This window comes from Hesperophylax consimilis, chromosome 21 (genome assembly GCF_061612785.1).
Source record: "Hesperophylax consimilis isolate HC1 chromosome 21, BYU_Hcon_1.0, whole genome shotgun sequence".
Classification (NCBI taxonomy): Eukaryota; Metazoa; Arthropoda; class Insecta; order Trichoptera; family Limnephilidae; genus Hesperophylax; species Hesperophylax consimilis.
Window position 1 is genome coordinate 3,884,780 of NC_142856.1, and position 27,217 is coordinate 3,911,996.

A 27,217-nucleotide genomic window follows, 5' to 3' on the forward strand; every position below is an offset into this window, starting at 1 on the left:
TAGCTCAGTGGTCAGAGCTGTCGACCGGAAATCGAAAGGACACGGGTTCAAGTCCCGTTGGCGTCATGTATCTTTTATCAGGAGATTTTCCAATGTGGATGAGTGTTTCAGGCCATATAATTTTCACCCACAAACAGTATTTTCATGTTGTATTCAAACTGTTTGGGTTCACCAAATTATTATTTTTGTTATAAATTTAAGGTTAATCGCATTACCTGAAGACGTAGGTCAATTAATTTTCTTTTATTATAGGATCAATGAAAACTATACAGGGATTTTAAAATTCTACAATTAAATAGTTAAAAAATCACCAGAATCAAAAAACGCCCAGCATTTGAAAGGCGAACTTGACTCTGATGTCGCTGTAGCCCCCGTGCCTGAACTGGTCTCTTAGGGCCCGTTCCCACTTCCGTTTTCAAATCGGAGGCGGGTCCCGTTTTAAAAACGGATGCCCTAGTGGCTGTAGTGGATGTATGGAGCTGTTCACACTTGTCCGACACGATTTGAAAACGGATCCGACATTTTTTGTCGGATGGCTCGCCTACGCAGCGCGTCCGTTTTCAAATCGTGTCGGAACACGCTCGCTCATAGTGTTGTATGGAGCTGTTCACACTTGTCGTCCAGTCGTTCCGGCAGAGTCCCCGCCAAACCCCGACCCCTCCCCGCCCGCTCCCTGTCGCAAGGAAGCAGGCACGCTGCGTGCTTGTATTTGGTTATTTTGTTAAGTAAATAAATCAAAACTACAATAATGGATAAGGAAATAAATCCCGAAAATTTAATACCACTGGTCGAAGAAAGAGTATGGTAATATTTTATCTTTAACCAAATAAAAACAAAACACTTGGTGTACACAACTTTTGTACATCAAAATTTTTATTTTTATTTTTTTAAGTTTACTTTTTTTAAATTTTAAAGCTTTAATGAGATGCACGGAAGAGCTTATTATTTTAACAAACACATAATAAAAAATATTTGAGTTGTTATTGTTTTCTTACTTTAAAATATCGATAGCCTTTCTTCAGGACAAATGCACTTTCTCAATTTTGTATTTTGATATGTTAAGTTCTCTGAAACTCATTCCAGTAGATGGTTAAAGGAAGTGATAGACATTCTCTTAAGCCATTAAGCGCCCTTGAGGTGATTTTTCATGGTGAAAACGGCGCTATATAAATAATCCAATCATTATTATTCTAAAATAATTAAAGAACTTTAGTTCATCACTTCTCAACTCACCAATTAACACTTGGAAAATTCCTACAGAAAATCATTCGGCTATGATTGGGTGTACCCAAAATTTTCTTTTCACTTTTTTCCTTCTTTTTAATAAGTACAACATGACAACAAGAGCTTCATCGTCGTCCATTGCGCACCATTACTGAAGAATGAGCAAATAACATGTTTTTGTTGAATCGACAATTATTTTTTTTCGTAGAGTATGGTCCGTTTTTAAAACGGATCCGTTTTTAAAACGGTAGTGTGAACAGGGCCATTGGCCGTCCGTTTTTAAAACGGGACCCGCCTCCGATTTGAAAACGGAAGTGGGAACGGGCCCTTAGAGTTACACCAAGGATATCAATGGAATGCATGGTGGTACCGTAAATGTAATCTAAAGTTATTTATTTATTAACAGACTACTGGGATTAACACAAAGATAATAAAAAATAATTGAAAACAACAGTAAACCATAAATAAAAAAAGATCTAAAAAATAAAGCAAAAAAACAATAAATTTGTTAAGTTATTATCATACTATCTTTAAAACAACCTAGAAATATATACGTGTAAAAATAATTTTTTTTATACATACTTAGTACAATATTTAATTTTGATGAGTGAAAAATTAAAGAATTAAATTAAAACATAACAAATAAAGTAACAATAAAGAAAGAAGCAAAAACATAAACCTGTTTTGTAGTGACCTCATTAAAATAAGAGGCGTTAAAATGTGTTATTAGTGCAGCTTTATACTTCACAAGAGACATATTAAGTTATTATTATATTAAAAAAGATATTTCGAATTATAAAGCAAATGCTTAAATCATGATTACTTATTCTTTATTTACAAGAACTAATTTTGCTTTAAATGTGTCTAGATTTAAAATGAAAATATCAGCGACATGTATAATCTCATTGTCCAGCCAACACATTCTCGCCATAACAGAATTAAACACGAAATTATTGTTGTGAGATATATATTCCATTTTGTATTTTTTGGAGATATATGTAGTGACAGCAAACTTATAGAGTCAGGGCAGTCAAGCCTTGAATTAGTAATGTTATACAATAAAAAGAGATCAAATATTTTTCGCCTCAGATAATTTCTATAAATTGAGTTTACTTCGTAAATTTACATGAGTGATTTAATTTATATGAATACCAATTTTGAAATTAACAAGGCGTAAAAAAATATTTTTAATTTTTTAATTTGTCAGCAATGAGAGTTAAAATGAGACCAAATGCGTGAATTATATTCAATTTGGCTTCTAACCAGAGATGTGTATAACAATTTTATGGTTTAACGTTATTAACCACTCGAGCGATTTTCGGAATGTGATCGCACGCCATAATACGCGCATTTACGATTTTTTTTATAAATCCTAAAAATATTTTATAAACAGTAAAATATAGGTGAATTCATTGGCTATATATCACTATAATCAGTTTATATGTTTCAGTACTAAAATTCAGAGGTGTGACTCATATTCCAGTTGTTGACGCGATCACTCGAGCGGTTAAGTAAAGTGCGATATTTACCTCCCTTTAATCCACTTCCATGTATTGGCACAGTGGTATCCAACTGCAGCCAGCAGAACTAGGGCCATCGCAACCAGCGATAGCCCTCCCGCAGTCTGGTATACAATCCAACCGTACCACTCGCCTGCAACAACAAAAATATACGTTATTTCTAGAAATTAACAAGTAATAATCTTTATGAACCACGTGGAAGAAATAATAAAATTTATAAAAGTGAACGTTTCATTGAACCGAAAAACTGATCAACTTCAATGCTATATATTCAAAATATATATATTTACTATACATAGTTAAAGAAATATAAAAATTCACCCTTTAATACACAATAAAATAATAGTTTTACATAATATAAAAATAATACATCATATTTTTACAGTTATTCTACATTAGAAGACATGGCGATTTTGTTCACTCATATTAAGATTGGCGAATCGTTTTTTAAAATATATTCTTCGATTCTCCGTTTTCAGGTTATCGGGAAAGAGATTGTCAGTACTTTCAGTCCTTACTGTATTAGTGTTGAATTTATTATGATGTGTATAGTGTAAATATTCTTCTCTATTAGTGTACAATTTATTTTAATGTATTGTGTAGTGTTTGTGTACTTCTGTATTAGTGCACAATTAATTATGATTTCTCCTACAATGTTTGTGTATATTTTTTAATGTTGTTTTGTATTGTGTTTGTGTTCTTCTGACGTCTTTATACATGTTGTGTTCGAGCGTATTAGTCCATTTTGTGTTTTGTAGATTAAGAGACATATGTTACATTCGTAAAATTTTCTAATTTTCAATAAGTTCATTTCTTCGTTCATTTCTTCGAGGTATCTGGGATACTTGAAGAGTTTTTCATAACTGTATTTTTTATTATTTGTAAATAGTTTAAGTATGTAATATTTGTGTTATCCCATATTTCTATCAGATATTATAGATGGAACTGGATAACGCTAAAGTATAAGCCCCTTTTTACATGTAGTAGATGAAATTTATCAGAACTCTTTATATTATACTGACTGTTGGTTGTTGTATGGGCATCATGATTTATTCATCTTTACGTATTTGATTTCGACAAAAAAATGAGTAAGTTTAAAAATTCAAGTTTGTTGTCTATAAGTTGTGTTGATGTAACTTCATAATTTCAATGATTTCATCAGCTTCATGTTTGTTGCCTTGTGTTGATGTTACTTCATAATTTCAACAATTTCATCATCTTCATGTTTGTTGTCCGTAAGTTGTGTTGATGTTACTTCATAATATCAATGATTTCATTATCTTCATGTTTAGTTAGCCATATTTTGTTGTTATTTTTAAACTAATTTATCTCCATTGTGGATGTAATTTCATTTGAAAGGGCATAATAACATATGTTTACAAGATATGGTTTTCTGCAAAGCACAAAGGATAACAATTATTATGAGCAATAATATTTACCCTGAAACACAAATATAAATTGAAAAAAACTTCCGGGAAAAAATAAATGGTTGACTTCGGCGGCATTTATTTTTTACCGTAAGATTTTTTCAAAATATATTTATGTTTCAGGCTGTTAATAATTGCTTATGATGGATATTATAATTTTTCTGGCCAAAATTTATAATAAGATAATAAGATTTTGATGGAGTTCTGATAGCTACTTTCAGAATCATTTTTATATTATTTTTTGTGTTCGAGCTGCTTCATGTAGGTGTTTGAGGCAGATTGTTATGTTTTTTTGTCTTAAATTTTGAAAATCGTTATTTTATAGGTCAATGAAATAAACATATCTAACACCGTCAAAAAGGTATGTATTGAAAAAATATATATCCTAATTGTGGAGTAAATTATCGAGTAAAACCTCAAATTGTTAAATATAATCATCGAAGATAGTATTAAAAAAACTCTCCAACGAAAATTGTGTAAAAGAAATTGAATTTAAATTGAACCCAAGAACCCAACCTTGCCTGGACTTTGCTTTATTACTGAGGTAATCCAATCATAACCTCTTCAGTCATATTTAACTGTATCACACTTTGACTACGAGTATTATTCACACTTTGAATACGAGTATTGTTATTTCTAGTATTAACAATTTAAGAAATATATTTGTACAGCGCCCTTGAGGTGATTTCTCACGAAAATGGCGCTATACAAATTAGCCAAATATTATTATTATTAGATTATCTACTTCGTTTTTTTTTATCCCATCACGAGTGCTTGATAAATGACAGAAAAAAATACAGTGTGTGGCAAGCCTACGCACGACGGAAGTGAAACTTTTAGTATTCTTCTCTCTCTCTTTTCATTTCATTCTCTCTTTTTTTTCTGTCTATTGACATATTTATAAGTAGCATGTGATAAAAAAAAGATAAAAGTTATAAAAATATGGGATTCGAACCCGGGTCCTGCATAACGAGTGTCGAACGCTCTGCCTCTAGACCGCGAGGAGAGGTATCTCGCGCGACGAGAACCGCGTATACAACGTGTACTCCTCAAATGACTTGTCTAGCGCAAATTTTAGTTTTCAAACACGGCAAATGAATAATATCACATAACGTCTCGTTAACGCTTTATATAGGGTCAAATCGAAGATATATCGGCAGTGTGAAGTCATATCTGTCTTTTTTCAAAATATTTCCGTATAGGAAATAGTTGTAAATAGTCCGTTTTGGAAAAGATCTTTCGTGTTTTAACAGTCTCATACCCGTATGGAGTCTGAATTTGAAAAACATTTCCAAATTTTGAAAAACTCACTTAAGGCTGTGTTTTTTACTAAAAAAACTTGTCACGCACGTCTGCGAGGGTAATTAGTCGCGTTATCGGCCTTGCTTAATAATTTTAATGATTCAAAATAAAAATAATTAATCAAAATACCGAGCAACTCTACCGGTTCGATTTGTAAGCTATATTTTGACCAAAATATCATATAGGTACCGACCGTTAATTCTAGCCAATTACTCGAGTGAACACCTGCCGGTCTAGAGTCTCACTAAATGGATTTAGACATTTCGGGAGACTCTCGGTTAAAATTAACAAATTTATGTAATTTTTTACTACATTATTACAAATCATGTAGATATCTTCTTATATGTATGCCTGACAAAGTCGCAGCACGAGAGCATTTTATCACTTTTCCTCGTATTAAAAAAATCACAAAAAGAAAAAAAAATAGTTAAAGCGGGGATCGAACCACGGTTCTTCACGACGACATTCGGGCGCTCTGCCTCTAGACCGCGAAGCTGAGTTTGGAGAGCGACCTAAACTAGGTATATAATATTAGCTAGGCTCCTATAGCGAAATGATCACGGTTTTTCGTGACGGTCATGAGTCGGTTTTACTCCGGTCCTCGAAAATGCATAACGCGCGTAAAGAAGTTTCACTTCAAAAACATGTATTTTTGCATTTCTCAAATAGGCTTTTTTGTTATTTTCAACAAAAGGATTAAAAATTTACCCCTCAGGCCTCTGGCATATTTACCGTTATATTTCATACAGACGTTGTCAAAAAGTCGGAGAGTCTGTATGTTTTTCCGCTTTGTAAGAAAATCCAAATAATAGGCATATTTCTTATTTTTTTAAATATTAAAATGATTCAGTCTCTAAAAACTGAACTAAAATTAATTTTTCTAGAAAAATGTTTTATGAACATTACTGATTTTTGTAGTCTGTCATACAAAAATAATTAGTTTCACAACTTTTTTTCAAATTATGGTCAGAACCTTTGGTTTCGTAGAGGTATACATTTTAATTCTCCTGTGGTTAACTTTTGGATATGAATATAAAGCGCGCTGGTTTAGTTCAGTTATATGACACCATATGAGCTGTTCCGAAAAGTGAACAAGTTGACACTAAGGGTAATAACTGTTTGTTCGCAGAACCGATCAAATTAGCCCGAGGGGTTAGAAAATGTTTTTTGATATAATGTTTGAGTTATTAAATCAAATAAAATATATTATTAATATAATTGTTCCACATTATATATAAGGTCCTTTAAAATAAACTTTATTTCGTCATCTCGGAGAGGTTCTTTAGGAGTATAAAGCATTGAATTAAAATTATCGCAGAGTTCAATGTCCCACAAGAATTGTCTGGCATAAGTGTCTATTCTAAGTAAGCAAATGGGGTAAAATTTATGGCGAATGTAATAAAATTTAAAAAGCAAAACGTATATTTCATACTAAACACTCGCTGAAAAGTTGAAATTCGAAGAAACCCATGCTAATATCAAAAAACAAATAGCATAAAAACCCCCAGACAATGTCAAATTAGCATAAGGGGTGTTATTTGTAAAGATACAGCGTATACCGCAGCCCTGGGAAAAATTCATTGTATCTTAGTGATTTGCTACGCTTGGTTATTCAGTAGGGGTGCCTTCGTTCACGGGGTGAGAATTATCTAGGTCTTGGCGGATGCATCCCCACACCTGCTACTAGAGACAGGTTGAGGGAGACCTTTTTAACACTCCCGGAGGACTCTTCTGACCCTTTCGCCTTGCACTGCAATGGGTGGGATGAATTCATACGTCCGTCACTCTCAGACATGCTGACCCCCAGCTACCTTAATACATTTTCCTCTACCCATTCCTTAAAAAAACCCTCCACGAAGCATATCCCAGAGCGAAATTATTTTTCTCAAGGCCTCCCGTGTGGATTCTGTGGAAAAAAATAAAGTCTTGGGATGGGGCCTACCTAAACGCTGGGATGTAAAAGAGAAACGCGTAGTTTTTATTAAAAGGCAATGTTGATTTTAATAATTATAAATTGAAATGATTTATCGTTTAGATCAGAATAATATTTGCAATGTTGTTGATTTCAATTTGGTTATGCTATGTGTCGATCCGCAAACCAGAAAAATGTTTTTGACAAACGAAATAAATAATTTTTTTAGAAATTAAAGTATTATTATTCAAATGTAAGTAGGTACTAAATTTGGAATAAAACACATAAAATTGTTCACCTCATGTTTTTTTTTTGTCTAAGCCCTGAACTAAAATTATCGATTCGAAAAATCAAAAAATTTTTAGACAAATTTATTAAAAAAATAACAACCACCTTTTTTGTCGTTTCATATAAAAAAATCACAAAGCTTCATAATTTTTTTTTATCATTTCATAGAGGTATTCATTGAAATTCTTCCGTGGTTAACTTCTAGATTTGAATATAAAGCGCGGTATGTTATCTTTCCGTCTCCGTTTAGATGATATTTCTAACCGTAACAGCAGGGGAAACACAACGGTTTCCACGAGATCATATGAGCTGTACCCAAAAGCTAACAGATTGACTCTAGGTATAATAGTTGTTTGTTCGTAAAACCGAACAAATTAGCCCGAGAGGTTAAACCTATTTTCTTTCATCTATAATATGCGGTAGTTTTCCGATAAATTTACTTCGATTTAACTTCTTAGTTTAACCTAAAAAGGCTGTTTTACTAATTACTATACTCTTCATTTGATTGTTAACTGCAAAAGAAAATAGATTGTGCGTCCGCGTGTACCTCGGTGATAAACCTTGAAAAATATCTAATTTCATTCTAAGTAGGTACTGGACTTCGGAAGGAAAAACTTTGAGATGTAATTAATACGTCATAACTCAAATCACTGAATGCTAATTGAGTGTTAAAAAATAAAATTGTTTTGTAAAAGCTTTTGGGACACTTCATAAACTCTAACTCAAGTTACCGTTAAATGAGTTAACATTTTTAATGGCCATTTTAATTGGGCCCGGGGGCATCTGAAAATTAACATTTATTCAAACATTGTTTGATTCATCGATGCATTGTTTGGATTCAATTTGAAATCAATGTTACCCGATTGGAATGTTTCCTGCGTGGTATTTTCGTTTTAATATGCGTAACATGGTTCGTGGTTATATTTTGGTTATGCGAAGTATTTCATTTTAATTATGTTGAAACGTTTTGAAAACGCATAACTTTCTGATCCATAGTGTAACATAGAATGATAAAATCATTTTGTTTAATTGACTCATGTATATGAATTTTGATTATTTTATTTTCAACTAGTTTCTGAACTTTGTTTGAAAAAAAATGGCTCACCATATCTCCCGTTTTAACTCAATTATTAGACCTTTTAAGTGTTTTAAATTGGTTTTTACGTTCTGGTTACGGTTTCAAGATGGTGACCGTTTAAACCTGCACCATGCGCCATTGTCATGCGCCGCAGTAGCCGACAGGTACTATCAAAAAAGTAATTTCTCTGAATATAAGAAGCTGTGCTAGTAGAGTACTTACGGAAGATTAAAATAAACGCGTAAGATTAAAATAAACAAATAAACCCACAAATACAAAAACACAATTTTGCCAAAACATGTGAGTTATTACGAAAATTGAATCTCCTGCCGTACGGAGAAAATATCGCATCGGCACACAATCATCGGTAAGCAGGTATTTAAGTACCTCCTTAAAAATCTTATGATTTCCGAGGAAATTTTGGTTTTGATTTTAAATAAGAAAAAAATAGAAACATCCTTTTTGCACTGTAGGTATATACTGTTCACAGAACTGTTAGTAATTAATATTATAAAGTCCCAATTTTGAATCACATTAGAAGTAGATTAGGAACGTTAAACATTTTCTGCAACTTTGAAATATGTTTCTTTTTATAAATCGTACTCAATTTACTGACATTTTTGTTTATATTACGCTACTCATAAACATTATAAGAATGGTTAGCAATGTAAAAAAAATATTTTAAGAAATTTTTTATTTTTTTATTATTAGTGTCTATTTAATAAGGTTTGATGAGAGTTACATTATATAAAAATCTATAATATTTCATTCATATAGTTTGTTCTTAGTCCTCCTAACTAGGTAGTCCTGTGCAGAGGCGGTCTGGTAGATTTCTTTAATTTTCTGTTATTTAGTTTCTATGATGTTTTTAATACATTTTCTAGTATGTCTGCATTAATTTCTTTCACCCATGTGTTGATTTTTTTCTGTAAGCTTATTTATCTTTTCTATCTTTTTCAAACTTGGAGAAAGGATGTTGTAAGTTTGGTTGCCAGATATATGTGGTTTCTTTGGCCAAAACTTGTCTTGAATTTTGGAACATCTCGTATATCTATTATTCTTTAAGCATTGCTTGTAGCACTGTCTTGGATTTTCGAATTACATTATTTAATTTATTTACATGCAAATACTTTTATTTTTTTCAAATTACATCATTTCATTTCTCTACATAAAAATACTTTTAATTTTTTCAAATTTTATTATTTCATTTCTTTACATCAAAATTAATTTAATTTTTTCAAATTTCATTATTTTACTAGCTGTCCCGGCAAACGTTGTTCTGCCATATAAATAATTTATAGTGAATATTTCGTTGTTAAATAAAAAATAACGAATGTATTGTAAGTGTGTGGGGATGATATAAATGGCAGAAAGATGAATGGAGCACTGAAGACGATGACCGCCGATAAAAACAAACATTCATTTTCTCAATTCGACATTGCGACATGCTCACATGCACACTTTCGGTATTTTGTTGGATTTGATGTCTGTTCTTTCTGCTCTACTATTTTGAAGGTTTGTTGCTTTTATTTATTGACTGTCCTAGAACGGGAGACCTTCCTAGTTGGACAGTCAAAATCTATGCTGTAATATTTTTGTAACAAACAAATAAATAAAAATAAAATAAAAAAATTCGTTCGACGGCTCAAATGGGCCCCTTTGCGTCTTGCTGGCATTGTTTACTCTAATACACGCACACAAATAGATAAATTAAAATAAATCGTACAAAATTATGCACGCACTGCGTTGTGATACATAACAAATTTAATGCCAAATGAAATGTCAAACTGTCGCGACGTTTCTCGTGAATGACTTGCGCATGTGTGAATAAATGTTCGATGAGGCGAACGCAGTGCCATCTGTTATTCAACAACTAACATAATTTTGTTCTCTTTGAAATATGAACGACGCGATGGTTAAATTTTTTCATACATAAATACTAAAATCACGATTAAAAAATGGTAGGGTGAGGGTAGGAGAGTGAAGATTAAAGGTTATAGATATTTTTTGATACAAAATAATAAAAAAATACAAAAAATATTTTTTGTCAAAAAAAACAGAAAAAAAATTCTGGCTAGGGACACCCTATTCACCTAACGGTATGAAATATACTTCAAAACCAGTTCTCATACCGAAAAATTATAAATAAAAAAAACATAAAAATCGGTCTAACTGTTTCGGAGGAGTGCAACCACAAACATTGTGACACGAGATTTTTATATAGATAGATAGATTTCTTGACATACAAATACTTTTAAATTTTTTCAAATATTATTTGATAATGCGGGCATTATTTTGTATTTTGGCAGTGCTGAAGCATCCATTTTGCATTTAAATAAAAAATATAATATGAAATAATATATCCAAAAAAATTAAAACAAAACTGAGATGAATTAAAATAAAATACAACAATAAAGGCAAAATAATAAATATACAATATAACAAAATATATTTACTGATCGTTGTCTTTTTAACTTTATCTTTGTCTAAAATGTATTATTTTCTTCTTCTTTTCCACACTACACACTTAATTAATTCTTCTCTTTCACACATTTATCTAAAATAAACACATAAATCTGTAAATAACATTGAAACGAAATATTTTAACATTCCTGTCAGTTATCACCAGGTTACACCTAGTCAGGTAGGTAGTGTAAGGCATACAATTCAATTTTATACTCAAATATTAATAAGACCTACTAATATTGCTGTTTTTGTTGTTGTATGAAAATTTAAATGTATATTTAACCAAACTGAAGAAAAGTTTGAAGAATTGAAGAAAAAAATCTTATTCAACCTTATTTAAGGACGTGTTTTCTTTACCGAAAAACAGGTATATAAATGGATGTAAATATAAGACCCCTGAAATATTAATTGGCAAATAGTTTTTAATCAAATCTATGGAACTTTACCTAATCCACTTAATTATATTGAAAGAGGTCAACATGTGCCTAACATGTAGATATACTCGTGGGAGAAAATATGCACTTTTATATACTCTAAAAGCGACGACTTCTGCCTATCAGAACGCGCCAATCAACGGACCGACTCGATCGATTGAAAATTCAGCAACTATCTTTTGACATTGTCACAAAATAGTAAAACTGCCCCAAGACCTTTTTTCTAAACATGTACCTCAAATTTGTAATCTTCCTTGTAATATAATAATAATACATTTTATTTATTTTAGCTGAACAGAGCTGTGAGTGCAATACTCTATCTGTCTGAGGCGCTGCATTGCCAAGGGAGGCCGAACAGCGCCCTGTAGACGTTGTTATACTGTACTCAGAGTGTATTAATGACGCATTGTGTGTACCTTGTTCATAGTTCGTTAGCTCATGCAGTATGTCTGAAATAGTTGCTTCATCAAACATAGGTGAATAACCGTTTTATGGAGAACATGAATAAATAAATATTATTTGATGCGTGAAAGGTGACATGCATACATGCATTTTTAAAGATTCGTGTCTTCAATATATATATTTTTTAATATTCTTCAGCAGGTTTTACGAAAGAGAATTAAAACATAATATCGAATCGCTATGCCACAAGAAAATTCGCTTCACTGGTAATTTTATCCAAAGAGAGTGATTAATTATGAATATATTCATTCCAGTATGATACGACACTTTGTCAAACAAAAAACTGTTTTTAAATTCTAAAAGATAATTTTGAAATTTTGCTTAATTACCTGGCTTCGCCTGAGAACACCGATCTGAACTCTTGCATATTTTAATTTCATATTTTCAGTCTCTCAAGTTTCATTATAATAAAATAATCAATTTATTTTATCTCTCAGCAGATTCAAAAACTAATTATTCAACACCTTTATTTCTTTCCGACCAATTTTAAATTGAAATATTTTACGTAATTGTAAAAAGCATTCACTTTGTGGCTCATCATAATTTATAATAAAAACACAAATTTTTAAATAACAATAATTTTTCGGAGTTTGCCAATCATCTCATTTCCACCGATCATACTTTTAGTAAAGACACAGGGGTTAAAATTCTTCACCGTAGTAATAAAGGCAAAAAATTAGATAATTTAGAAGCACTTGAAATCAGAAAAGCCATCAATAATAACTCCAGTATAATAAATAACCAAATTAATCTGTCTTATAGTCCTATTCTTGACATATTTCCAGTTAACCGCTCTGTTCTTCCTGGAATTCCCGTAATTACCCCTTCCACTTTGTCGACATCTCTCTCAAACACTTAACATTTTTGTATTTATGTGTCAATATTTTGTGTAGTAGATTAGTTTTAAATATTCTCCTGACGAAGGAAGGGATCTTCCGAAACCGGTAGAGTGAAAATAAAACTATCGTGGTCAAAAACAAATTTATGTGTTTTTATTATGAAATATTTTAATTAATTTTCGATGCAAACGACCTTGTCAACAGATTTTGATTTTGCTTCCAGACGGAGACGTACAATATATACAATTCATGAGAATGTTTGCTGCCGGATTTACTCCAGAAAATATACTCAATACAATATCGCCCTTGTGAATGATAACCATACAGAAAGAAAATGTTGCTTGAAATCGCTTTGCCGTATTTGGGTGACTAGATTGAAATAACCATGTACTTTCCAACCAACCCCTACCCCATCACCTTTTCTTCTTCTCCAACCCCCTCAGCCCCACAAAATACTTCAATTGGGGATGCCATGTTTCAATGTGCCCTGATATCGGACAGTTGTTATGGCCGCTCATGGGTACCCATGGTGGGTAACTCTCTTCACGCTAGTGCTAACGTGCTAAGGTGCGCGCTGCTCCGTGGTGTCTCTACTAATCATCCATTTTAGAGACGGGGTTACCGGTATGTCAGGGTAACTCATCACGACGTAATGCAGATTCGAAGGAAAGAGAGGAGCCAGAGTAGTTACAGTTGTGGCCACTACAGACTCGAAAGTCCGATAGTTGTCTTTATCATATGGTACTACTACTGACACCTATGGAGACACCTTAAAACTACATAAAACTGTATATCCACACGCAAACTATTAAGAGACTTTTAAACTATACATATATAGCTATAACTATACATATATATATACGGGTTAGCAGAGAAATTCTTATATAAATTGTAATGATCTTCCCTTTCTACTTAAAACTTTTCCTTCTCTTCTTTCTACGATAAATTTTCCTTAAGTCCCGTAGGTAACTTTTCCATAAGGCTTTGGTTATATATATATCCGGGGTAGGAAGGTCCTCCCTGCCGTCTTTTCTTTATTACACACCCCTTCAAGTGTGTACATCCTAGTTTGTCTACGTGACGTACGACCTTGAACGTACTCATTTCACGTGACGGATCAGTATAAAAAGGCTTCACCGAACGTTGTGTTGGGTTTTTGTTTCTCGGTTTAGAAACCTAGTTATCTATATATGTGTGGTATCCCTTGGTTCTTTTGAGATAGAGTGAGTTGAATCCATTACCGCTGTGTTTTAAAACCATTTTATAAACCTTATCTTTTAAGTCGCCTGCTCCCCCCCCACTAGCTACTCGATTCTACCTATCGTAGGGTAATGTGAATATAATAAAGTGTTAGATTTTATATATGTGATATACATACGATAAGTTTATGGTGTTAGTTGTCGGCGCCATCCATGTATATATTTTGGGAGGGGAAGGAGAGGAAAGGAAATGAATTTTTTTCAAGCTAAGATTGACTCCTCCTCTTACCAAACAAAACTGATGGATGATAATTTGAGCAAAGCGATCGATATCTGCGTGTCTGGATATCACAACCGGCCGGGTCTCCCCTTGTTCCAAATCGGCAACCTTCACGCCAGAATAAAGAAAACCAGGTCTCATCACCAATTTCAGAATTGCCCCAATCTCAAACACCTCCAGGATAACCTACTTTACTGAGTGTAGAAGGGGAAAGCCATGACATCCCTTGTCACGAATCTAGTCGCGAAAATGTGACACGTAAGGTCCTAAGTTACGAGCCACCTCTAGAAAACATTGTAACTCCCACGCCGTCGGGGATTTACATCGCTTTCTAGGTCAATACATAGATAACACACGACGATCTTGTCGACATTTAGCCTGCCTTTTAACGATAGGTTGTGTGCCTACCCATTCAGCCAATTATCATGTGAGATATATGTAAGGTCTACTCGAAATGCCAAATTTAGGATGAGGACTGTCTGTATTTTAATATTCGGTTCTAGTAATTATTTTATGAGGTTACTAGCATCCTCGTGTATTAGGTATGGGTAACTCCTACTGAATACCTATCCTCTCAGGTAGGTATAAACGGATAATTGGTTTGATTTTTGCATTTAATTTAAAGAGGCTGCCTACCTCTCGAAAGGTACCTGTTGAGAAAAGTTGTTCGGTTGGTAGTTTTATTTCGGAGATTACCATCTCCCTCTTTCGACTTTAGATTTGTTTTTGTGCATCCCAATTCGTAACTTAGAAAGTCAAACAATAGATGAAAAGTATTAAATTAGAAAGTCAAATAACAGAAGAAAAGTTTTCATTTTGTTCCGTCTGGTTGCATCCGATCGCTTTCAATTCGGGAGGGCATACGCCAGCAAAACTTCCCCTTTGACTGACTGTACCTGCGTCTTGTCCTATATATGAAAAGGTCGTTGACTTGTCTCTCGCTCACAGCTGATTGACGGTTCGCCTAGCACATCCCTGTTAATGATAACATTATTTGGGCGGCAGGTGTCGTAAACTTAGTTCCTGTACCTCGGTTGTATCCGTCTTTTAAAAAGGTCCTCTGAAATTTAATAAATAATATAAAAACTCACCCAGTTAGTCACCTCTCATTCTCAGCGTGAAGCTTACCTGGTTACACTATATAGCTAAATCACTTTAATTTTCGACCTCCTCCCTACGCTTATAAAAGGGTAATTAAATATTCCTGTAAATAAAATTGTACCTCCCTAATCTGTCAGGATTCGAACCCACAGTTAATAATTTATTTGATTCTCTGGTTTTCGGTCTCCGTGGATAGAATGCCATCTCGCCAAATCTATAACCTAGCCCGATTAAAACTTGCTGCCTTTATATACGGTCACTCTGTTTTTAAAACGAAATCATTATTATTATTATTTTCATGTTTTTAAGACAAGTAATTTAGTTTGAACTACACATTTAAATCAACACAACTTTATAACACAATCGCGATTGCACAACACCTGGCGCCCCTGAGGTGGGTTTTTACAAAACGGCGCTCTACAAATTATCCAATTATTATTATTGTCATTATTATTAATTGTTTCTCACTGAGTCGAACCACTTTCACTTCACACAAACACCGGATCAATAATCTTTCACTTTAATTCAATATTCCGCAATATTCTCTAATACCATTTGAATTCAATAATTAACTGTAATTTCAAACAACACTTCTGATTTGTATCCATTTCTCGGGGTTGTCAATGCACCCAAGTTCAAGACTCGACTGTCCCTCCGGTCTCTCCTTTCCCGTGGGAATCTGTTTACTCCAGGCCTGTCTGTCAATAAATCTTCCGTCGTTGTCTAACCAAAAAATTTTTTTTGAGCACGTTCGTTTATTATTTATCGTTTATTTTTGTGGATATTCAAAACATCACAAAATTCACATCGTCAGTTTTATTTGAAATCGGTAAGTATGTGAATAAATCTCATTGCTAGGAATTTGCTATTAAGTTATTGCCGCAATAAAAGAAAACATCCCGTATCTCTTTAAAGAATTTAAAATAAGTAAGGCCTTATACATATTTTAAGTTCTTGACTAAAGATAAATACGACACTTCCAACTTAACAGTCTCAGTCATTCAATTTAACAGTTTTCAAATAAGTAAAAAGCGAGAAAACAGTCTTCTATCTAGAAAGAATATGCCTTAATGTTCTAAAAGGAACTCTTCTTGTGACGACTTATAAAAAATAGGTCTTTGCGCGGAGTAGATCTAAATCTGTCGGCTCAAAGGTGGGGCAATTTGAATAAGCTTAAGCTACTAGCAGATGCTCTCAGTAAAATGACATTACCTGTTCGAATGTTTCGTTGTAAAGGTGTATTTACATAAATGCCTGTTTATAAGGATGTTAAGGAGTATAGTCGTAACTCACATTCACGATGTGCGAGTACTTCAACTCATTTTAAGGCAGAAAAGAGGGTAATGGAATTCGGATCTAAGCAGTGGTGTCAAACAGTTTATATGTAACAACCGAATTTTATGAAAAATATTCCCATATATTCTGAAAAAAAAATAATTTTTTTTCAGATGTGTATCTATTGCTTCACTGCACGGTGCAGAGTACTGCTATATACCTACGTAATATATGTATCAATACGCAAATCATTATTTTAGTAAAAACTAATCAGAAAATCTGTTTGGGCGTCCCACTAAAAACCCGCGAACAGTGAGATCTTGCTTGATTTTTTTGGATGGTTTTCCATCGCTAGTTGCGTCAGTGAAAAAGTGAAAAAATAAAACAAAACATAAAATATTTTTCAACAGCTGGCTACTCGTGTTTCAGAAGTTGTTTAAAGGGTAATGCGTATAAACGTACACTTATACACCTCTTAAATATACCATAATCAGTATCGTAAAAATCCAATGCTGGTAAGCGAAGTTTACAAATGAAGACAGTTAAAAACAGATTTCCGGATATTTTAATATTTAACCACCAGTTTCTTGAAACCGTTGAGGAAGAGATAAGAAGGAACTAGCAGATACAATAAAAGTTAAGGCGAGCCAATAAGAACTATGAAGAGCTAAATAGAGGCAAGAAGAAGGATGATACGAGGAGAAAAAAAACTTCAATCTATTGCTTGATTAGCTTGCCATGTCTACCGACCGATTGAACTCCAACATTTTTACTATGCTCAGAACACGTGTTCCAAGTCCTAACAAATCAGTACCCCCTGATATACCGGTCGCGCCGGGACAGGAGTGCTCCTGGCTGGGGTGGTATATTTGTACCGTATCGGATCGTACTAGTTTCTGGAAAGCAATGGATATCAGTGCTGTATCTTAGCGATTAAACTAGTAAACTTAACATATCAGTTCAAGCCAAAGAATTCAATATTTCCACTACCTAACGTGATTTCCACTTACAAATGCGAATTTCGCTTCCTTTGTTATGTACTTGTTCGATAAATTCTAAATAAGCCAAGGCGTTCGCATTTAAATAACGGTTGTGGCAGAATAGTTACGGAAAATCAAATGCCACCAACAATAGCCTTACAATTTGCTATTCTTAAAACATGAGCTTAAACAGGAGTGAGACAGAAAGACGTAAAAAAGGGTATAAAAGTTGTGAAGAAGGGTATAAAAGATGTGAAAAAGTATAAAAAGTATGTAGGGATGTTCAAGAGCCCTCTTCCTTTTCAAGTGGTAGGTAATTATAATGTTAAAATTTTTATCGGGGTTTTTGTAATATTCACTCAGTGACCACAACATACAAAATATTACTACTCTTTACTAAAATACATTAACTACATGTTGATGCAAATTTTTAAATTCATCTATTTGAATTTGGATTTTGAAAGTAAATCTTGAAAGTGGGAATTACCCCGATTCCCGACATCCGATCGAGCTAAAACTCGGCAAAACGGTACTAACAAGATATAGAACCAATAAATAAAATTCTTAAATAAAGGAAGGATAAACATACAGTGAGATGAATAACTCTCTGAGCAGAATTCTTGCCTGAACAGACTATGCAATAATTACAATAGCGTATTATCCAAGGTTGATATTTTCAGTTGCGAACTTACCAAATAAAAGAGGTCCATAAAAGAATATTTCTCTGATGGTTTGTGAATAATGTTTATGTCTCTATTATGATTTGATTTATATCTACAACCTCTCTCCATGGCTATAAATGTATTGTTTTGTAAATTTTTCGTTTTATATAATCTTTTGTTTTGTATAAATTTTTTAATTCATATTCCTTTTTCACAAATTTAAATAACTTAATCCATGTTATGCTGTCTCAGTTAAAATCACAAGGAGGAAATCCATAATTTGTTTTATTTATCTATACAATACTCATGTACAAACTGATTAAATGTAAACTATCGATTTTCTGAAAATGAATAAATAAAAAACAATTTTAAAAATTACAAGACTAAGTAAAACATAAAAATATGTGTGTTTTTAACACTATTTATATGCGTCATGGAAAATATCTCACATTAAATTGTCAAACGCACATAAGACATTTCTAACAGTTTCTCTAAAATTGGGTGACATTACAGCTGTTAGTATACGAAATAAATGTCGGTCCTAACCAATCGTGATATGGCTCATTTGTTAGCGCGGGTGACTCCAGTCGCTTGGGTGAAAGGTACAATCCTTAGTCAAACCATTTATAATTTTAAAAATTGTAAGAATGGTTTTAGGTGGTACGCCTGCCTTTTGAATGTGTAAGAGCGAGATGACAGATAGAGGTATAAAAGATGACGGATGCATCTGCTCGCTCTCTTTTCCAAACCGACAGCTCAGAAGATAGAAGTAGTCAATCTGTACTAAATTGTTAAATAAACATTATATTCGATACGCGTTTTATTATTAAGTACCACCAAGTCTGTAAATAACAGTCGCGCAGCCTACGGAAATCGTAAAAACATCGATTAAAAGAATCGACGCGCGAGATTTCGCACAGAAAAAAAATACGCGATATTGTCGGATTGCAACATATTGTTCGGGTCGGTAAAAAAGGCCGGACCGAAATTATTGTTCTTCACTGGAAGGAGTGAAGAAGAAGAAGAAGCCACTGGAGCCAGCCAGCTTCTCGGAAGGGGGAAGCACGGGAGGGTCCAGGGCGTCAAGCGGCAGCATCTCCGAGGGTCAAAGGATCGGAGGGGTCCGGGCCACAAGAGTGGTCTGGGGCAGCCATCAGCAGCACCGAGGGTCAAGTATCGGTGTTACCAGGTCTTAGGAGCGGCCTGGGAAGAGCCATCCAGTCAACAAGGGTCAAGGAGCGGTTTCCTGAGAGGTTCCAGAGAGCAGATTGGAGAGCGGAGAAATCTCATTGGGAAGTTTTTTTCTGTTTTTCTTTTCTTGTCTTGTGGGTACCTTCTGGGCAGAGGAAGCATGGAGTCAGGATTGGGGTCCTTCAGTTTGCGTGACGGTAACTGGGAGAACTTCAAGGTCCGTCTCGAGCAGTACCTCCTTGTGAATCATGAAAAGTACGCATCGGATGATAAAAAAAGAGCTATTTTCCTAAATGCTTTGCAAGATGATTGTTTTTCTCTACTGGTAAATTTGTGCATTCCAAAAAAGTAACAGAGGTTGATTTAAAAGATTTGATATCTAAGCTCAATGAATATTGTTGTACGACAAAATGTTTTTTTGAAGAAAGATCACAGTTCTATTCAGCTAAACAAAGGAATGACGAATCAGTTCGCGATTTTGCTGTTCGTTTAAAATCTCTTTCTAGCAATTGCAAATTCGGGAAAAGTTTATCAGAGAAATTAAGGGATTTCTTTGTATTAGGTTGTAAACCCGGTAAGATTAGAGAAAAATTATTTCTCGATAGTGAGTCATATACTTTCGAAAAATGTGTGCAAGTAGCAGAGTGTATTGAACTGGTAGCTTCAACTCAATCTCAATCAGCTGTTAACAGAGTTTTAGCTAATGTAAAAGACAGCGGAGGTCGTGTCTCACCTAATACGCATGTGTAAAACAGAGATGGATATAGTTTCAAGCGAAACGGTAGCTATAATCGGGCACGTTCACCGTCTCATCAAGTTACAAAACGTAATTGTACGGTTTGTGGATATCATAATCACACGGCGGTAGAATGTAGATTCAAAAATTATGTATGTAAAATTTGTGGTACTAGGGGTCATTTAACAAAACAATGTTAGCATGTAACAACACGTAAAAACGTGAATACTTTGTTATCGGATGGAATGGTTGGTGATGTACTAAGTATTGAGCCATATTATATAGAAGTTTCACTCGATGGAATAAATAATAAATTCATGGTAGATTCTGGAGCATCTTGTAGCGTAATTCCCGAAGAATGTTATTTCAATAAATTCAGCAGTATTGAGTTAATGCACGAAAACGTGAGCTTACGGAGTTTTGACAATACGCTCATTGGTGTGGTAGGTACTTTTTCACCGATACTAGAGTTTAACGGTTTACGACACCGACTCAAGATTATTGTCGTCAGTAGCGCGTCTCTTTCTATTTTAGGACGTGATTTCATGAATCTCTTTTACGTGGGAATAACTGGGATCATTAATTGTGTAAAACAAAATACTTTAAAGGAGCGATTAGTAAAAAAATTTCCAGAAGTTTTTACGGATAAATTAGGCAAGTTTAACAAGTACGAAGTGAATCTAACATTAAAAGATTCTGCCACTCCGATATATCGTAATCAAAGAATAATGCCGTTCGCTTTGAAGGAAAAAGTTGAAAGCGAATTAAATAATTTACTTTCAAACGGTATTATAGAGCAAGTTCAATATAGTGATTTCGCGAGTCCGATCGTGCCGGTGATCAAGAAAAATGTTAGCATTAGATTCGGTGGTGATTATAAATCTACAATAAATAATCAGTTATTAATTGACAAGTATCCGTTACCTAGAATTGAGGAATTATTGACCAAAGTGAATGGAGGCAAGGTTTTTGCTAAAATTGATCTAAAATCCGCATATAACCAGTTTGTTTTGAAAAAGGAGTGTAGACGTTTCAAAACAATCAATACCCACTTGGGATTATTTCAGTATAAACGGTTAGTGTTTGGGTTGTCACCAGCGCCAGCAGTTTTTGCTAAAGCAATGGCAAATTATTTATCAGGATTACGGGACATGACGTTCTACTTGGATGATATTATTGTGATAGGAAAAGATGAAGTCGACTTAGAAAAAAACGTGTGTCTCGTTTTAGAGAGGTTAAAAAGTTGTAATTTAACGGTGAATAGTGAAAAGTGTGAATTCAATTTAAAAGTTATTGAGTTTTTAGGTTATAAAATAAGTGAGCAAGGGATTCAACCGTATCAGCGGAGTAAAGAAGCCATTTTAAACGCATCAGCGCCTAGTGATTTAAATAAATTGAGAAGTTTGTTAGGTACGGTTAGTTATTATCGTAATTTTATTCCAAACATGGCAAACAAATTGTCACCATTATACGATTTACTTAAAAAAGATGTTAAGTTTCAATGGGGTACGGAACAAGAAAACAGTTTTGCGATAATAAAAAAAATATTAACTTCGGATAGGATTTTAACACATTTCGACGAAAATATTCCTGTGAAACTTGTCACGGATGGGAGTTTGAATGGAGTCGGAGCAACGTTAATCCACGTCTTTAAAAACGGCGTAGAAAGACCAATAGGGTTCGCAAGCAGAACTTTAAATAAAGCGGAAAAGAATTATTCGATTTTGGATATTGAAGTAACAGCTATAATTTTTGGGATTAAGAAGTTTTATCAATATTTGTACGGCAGAGAATTTATTTTAGCTGTAGATAACCAGCCTTTGGTCAGAATTTACGGTCAGAATAGAGAAATTTCTAAGATTGCGGCGTCAAGATTACAGCGTTATGCAGTTATGTTAGGATCGTTTAATTTTACGATTGAATACGTAAAGTCGAAAAATAATTGTTCAGACTTTCTGAGCAGGTGTCCAATGGAAAAGGTTAGCTGTGAAGATAATATAGAGTCTGGTTACATTAATTATTTTGAAAATAACGGGTTTAATTTGTCTTTAGACGTGATAAGAAGTGAGACCGAAAAGGACGAAATTTTAAGTTAAGTAAAACAATTTCTTATCGAAGGTTGGCCAGCATCAGTAAAAAAGGCATAAAATGGTAGTTTTATTAGAGTTTTCTGGGAGAAAAGGTTAGAATTGTCATTGATAAATGGGTGTATTTTATATCAACATAGAGTTGTTATTCCTGAGTCTTTAAGACAAGAAGTTTTAAAGATGTTACACAGATCTCATTTAGGGGTTTTTAAGACGAAAGGCATTGCAAAAAGTTTTGTCTGGTGGCCAAAAATTAATCAAGATTTGGAGAAAATAACAGAAAATTGTAGATATTGTTTAGAAATTAAACCAGAATCACAAAAGAGTTCATTAGCAGTATGGCCTTATGAACCTGAAGTATGGTTCAGGGTGCATATTGATCATGGTAGCTTATAAAAACTTTTTAATTGTGGTAGACTCTTCTTCGAAGTGGATCGAGTGTCTGGAAGTAAACAGTCTGTCTTCAAAAGAAAATATTGAAGTACTTCATAGATTATTTTCACAATTTGGTTTTCCAGCAACTTTAGTTAGTGATAATGGTACGTGTTTTTGTTCTGAGGATTTTGAAAAATTTTGTAAGAAAAATGGGATAGAACATATCACTAGTCCAGTTAACCACCCGAGTAGCAATGGGCAAGCTGAGAATGCTGTTAAAACCTGTAAAAATTTTCTTAAAAAAATTTGTAAAAATAATAGATTTCCTTCAGATTATAAAAAAAAGTTAGGTAACTTTTTAACAGACTATAGAAATACCGTTTATGCAACAACAGGGTGTGAACCATCTGTATTATTAATGGGAAGGAAAATTAGAACAGTATTCGACTCTCTGATTCCTAGCCTTTTCACCGCGATCAAATGTACCGAAAATTACACTCGTACGCGGTACTCACTTTAAAAATCAAAACCTACCACTTGAAACAGCTATAAATCTCTTATTTCTAGACAGATTTATGATTTGCTTATCTTAAAAGCTTTATTAGTGCTCTTGAAGTTTGTTGAAACACATAAATAAACAATAAACCGCAAGATACAGATATAATATTATAAACAGTGACCCATCACAAGAAATCAACAAGAACTGTCGCTATCGCATGCACACTGCTATATTGTTTATAGTATTTACTTACCCGGTCTGATGGGATTTGGACCACTGCGCCGATATCATCAAAACACAATTATTTTTATTATTATATCTACTAACAAATAAAGTTTTAATAAAAAGTTAACACGAGGAGAAATATTTATAAGTTTTGTTTTTCATGGTAGTTTCTAAAACATGGCCACACACACAATGTCACATCGCACTCTGGGCATTTATACTGGGACATTTTCCTTTTTTTAGAAATGGCGCACACTCGGCAGGCTCGGTGAAGTTTTTGAGAATTATTTCCCTTTATTGGGTGGGGCATATGTTTTGCTAATGCCTTAGCAGTTAGTCTCAGAGGTAAATCGTGTGAAGAGCGAGAATGAGGCTCAGATCGGGAAGTTTCATGATATTTTTGCAACAATTGTCGTATTACGGCTAATTGGAAATCTGCTAAACTAACATTTTTATTTGTTATTGATTTAAAAGCTATATGAGAGTTCAATAAATACAGATCAATAATATGGAAGGCCACTTTTTTATACCACTTAATTGTTTTTCGCAGGCAATTAATACTACTTAACATCAAGTCCACTTTGTCAACAGAACCCATACACTTATTATAGTCTAGAACGCACTTGGGTTTCATAATTGGTTGACGAGTTTTCCAATCAACTTTTCCCGTCATGTCCATGGAGTCGTCATGTAAGGTTGTTAGCATGTGAACTTCTCTTTTATCGCACCACTTTAAAGCCAACAGAGGTCCACGATGTTGTGCTTTCATTTCACCCTTTTTAAGTTTATTAAATTTTGCCATGCCTTTTCGTGTCTTCCGCACCGTACCACATGCATTGGTTTTGTTAGTATGGAGAAAATCATATAGTTGAGGGCTACTGTACCAATTATCAATAAAAAGATTATGTCCTTTATTTAAATAATCTTGAAGTAGTGTCGTTACTACAGCCCCCGAAACTCCGAGACATTCAGAGTCAGTTATGTCAGTCCCTTCGCCACAATAAATAATGAAGTCTAATATAAAACCCGTCTTCACGTCACACAATACAAACATTTTAATTCCAAACCGGTGACGTTTGGATGGTATATATTGTTTGAAAATTAAACGCCCTTTGAAAACAATTATGCTCTCATCGATGCATAAATTTTCATAAGGCATCAAAGTTTTTTTGAACATTTTTCGGGTATGGTCAGTTAGGATTTTAATTTTGTAAAGTCGGTCACCAGGAATTTGTGTGTCGGGGTTTGAGAAGTGTAACATTCGCAATATAATTTCGTAACGATCCCTAGACATGGTTTTTCCGAAAATTGTACTAGCGAGCAATGGGTCAGTGGACCAGTGTTCTTCGATAGTAAGATGTCGGTTTCTCGTCATTAACATTAACAGTGCAAAAAAAATGTACATTTCTTCGACAGATGTGTCAACCCATTTACGAAGTCTGGATTTTTGGGAAGGTTCTTGTTTTGATATGGTGGCTATGTAATATCGATTAGTTTCGATCACCATTTTTGTCACTATTTCTTTGTTCAAGAAGTATTCAAAAAAGTCAATTTCCGATGAATTACCAGAAAATAAAGTGGACGGATCAAAACCTGACACAAAATCATCAAATACATGAACTAATACAAGAAGAAAAGCAGTCTGCATTTACGGTATAGTCTAAGTTAGGTGTACGAGAGTCATGATCTTGGCTTGTCCCGGGGGCGTTTATTTCACTGTCACTAACTTCTTCAGTAATTGGTATATCTTGATCATCTTCACTTATTTCTAAATCAGAGTCTATGTCTAAAAATGTTTTATAAATTTCGTCTTCCGTAAGACTGGGGTTTGCCATTTTTAAGGGAGTTCAATTTTGATATATAAACGGTAAGCCTATAAATATAGACAGATATATTACTATTTAGGTTGTCCACAAAATTTAGAAATAAAATCACAAAATAAAGTCAATCAAAAAGTCTTGAGTAAAATAACTATTTTTAAAACACGTCACGTCACAAGTTCACAAACAAACGAAAGTCAATCAAAAAGTCTTGAGTAAAATAACTATTTTTAAAACACGTCACGTTACTTAAGTTCACAAACAAACTAATGTATCACAGAAAAATAAATTACTTAAAAAGATTCGCAAAATAGAAATCGGTCAATATTTTACATCGACGCATAAGTCCATCAAAGCAGATTAGATCACCTAAGAAATACTATGGATGACACAACGATTCAGCGGCGCGACATTCAAATGACTGAATGAAGATTTAACGAATCATCGCTTTCACAATGTTTTATGTAAACAATTTATTATATTTTAACCAGCAAACGCCAGATGTCAGTAAGAAAAAGGATTGAACTATTTTTTGGTTCAGTTATCTGCTAAATTCGTGCCGTATTTACGTAGTATCAAGCCGCTAAAGTGAAACGCATGATATGATGCGCGTAGCGTGGGGGGCACGAATTATTTTCGCATGAATTGATGCGCGTAGCGGCGAAAAAGCTAGGAAGGTTGATGAAAGAACGAATAGTTCAGGTTCTACTCGACAACACGAAGTAATGCAAAAGGTTATTCAGAGTCAAGTCAATCAGAAAAGACAATATAAGGGTAGAAATAAGTCAGATTTGAATGTAGGTCAGAAAGTGATGACTAGAGATTTCAGAGCTCAGGGTAATAGGTTATGGGTCCCTGGGGTTATTGTTGAAAAAAAGGTAGCAAAATATATTTCATAAAAATTAACAAGTCTAATATGGTGTGGAAAAAACATTTAGACCAGATTAAAAAATTACATGTTTCATGGCAGGAGGGAGATAAGCCGGAATTCGGTACGTCTGACACAATGGAACTGTCGACGGATGAAGTAAATCTCTCAGGTATGTTACGTAGTAGAAGTGACTCTAATACTGTTTTTCCATGTTTCAGGTCTAACCCGTGGCAGGGAAGACTTCGTCCAAGATGAGGGTACTTCGCAGTCCAGGGGGAGGAGTGGACGGACGACGAGACAAGAGAAGGGAAGCAGAAAAAACGCGGCATATGATAGTTAATTTAAAAAAAAAATGTTGTGTTAATTTAAAAGTCCACAGTCAGCTAAGAGTCAGTCTCCAGGGAGAAAGGTTCAATTCTCAGTAAAACAAAAACATTTTTTTATTATTAAATTCAATTTTTTTATTTAACGTTACTGTTGAATTTTTATTACGTGTACAGGTACTACAAGTACCGACACATCAAATTTCGTTTAAAATAATATCCTGATAAGTGCTTGCAATGAAAGAGCCAGCATATACACATTTTCGCCATTTCTTTCTCTCTTCAATAAGGACAACAGAGAAAACCATTCCACGTCTGACCATTGATTTTCAAATACAAAATAGATATTGCCTGGATCAAAAAGGTTCTGTTAAATTCTTATCAATCGAAGGACATCTTTGTCCTCCATAATAGGGGGAAGTAACTATCAGCCCTAGTTTTATGAGACTAAATCTACCAAATAAAAATAAGGTAGAAACGTAAAAATTACACATGTTGTTTTTCAGTTTTATGATAGGACAAATTCCCTACCATTTTATTGCATATTTTATTGGTTTTTGGGATCGAAAAAACTCCCTATAGTTTGGTTCTCTCTCATGGATGTACGCCTTTGAATTATATAAACGGTTACCTTAAAGAAG

General features: G+C 33.9%; 1 protein-coding gene across 1 annotated transcript in view; it reads right to left on the reverse strand.

Moving 5' to 3' along the window:
• LOC149413528 (synaptotagmin-10-like) overlaps positions 1-27,217 on the reverse strand; it is a 456,392-nt gene that overhangs the window by 318,268 nt on the left and 110,907 nt on the right. Inside the window, exon 2 of the mRNA XM_089644730.1 lies at positions 2,754-2,877. Within this exon, the coding sequence (XP_089500856.1) occupies positions 2,754-2,821 (68 nt within the window). The 5' untranslated portion in view covers positions 2,822-2,877. The remainder of the gene's footprint in view (positions 1-2,753; positions 2,878-27,217) is intronic.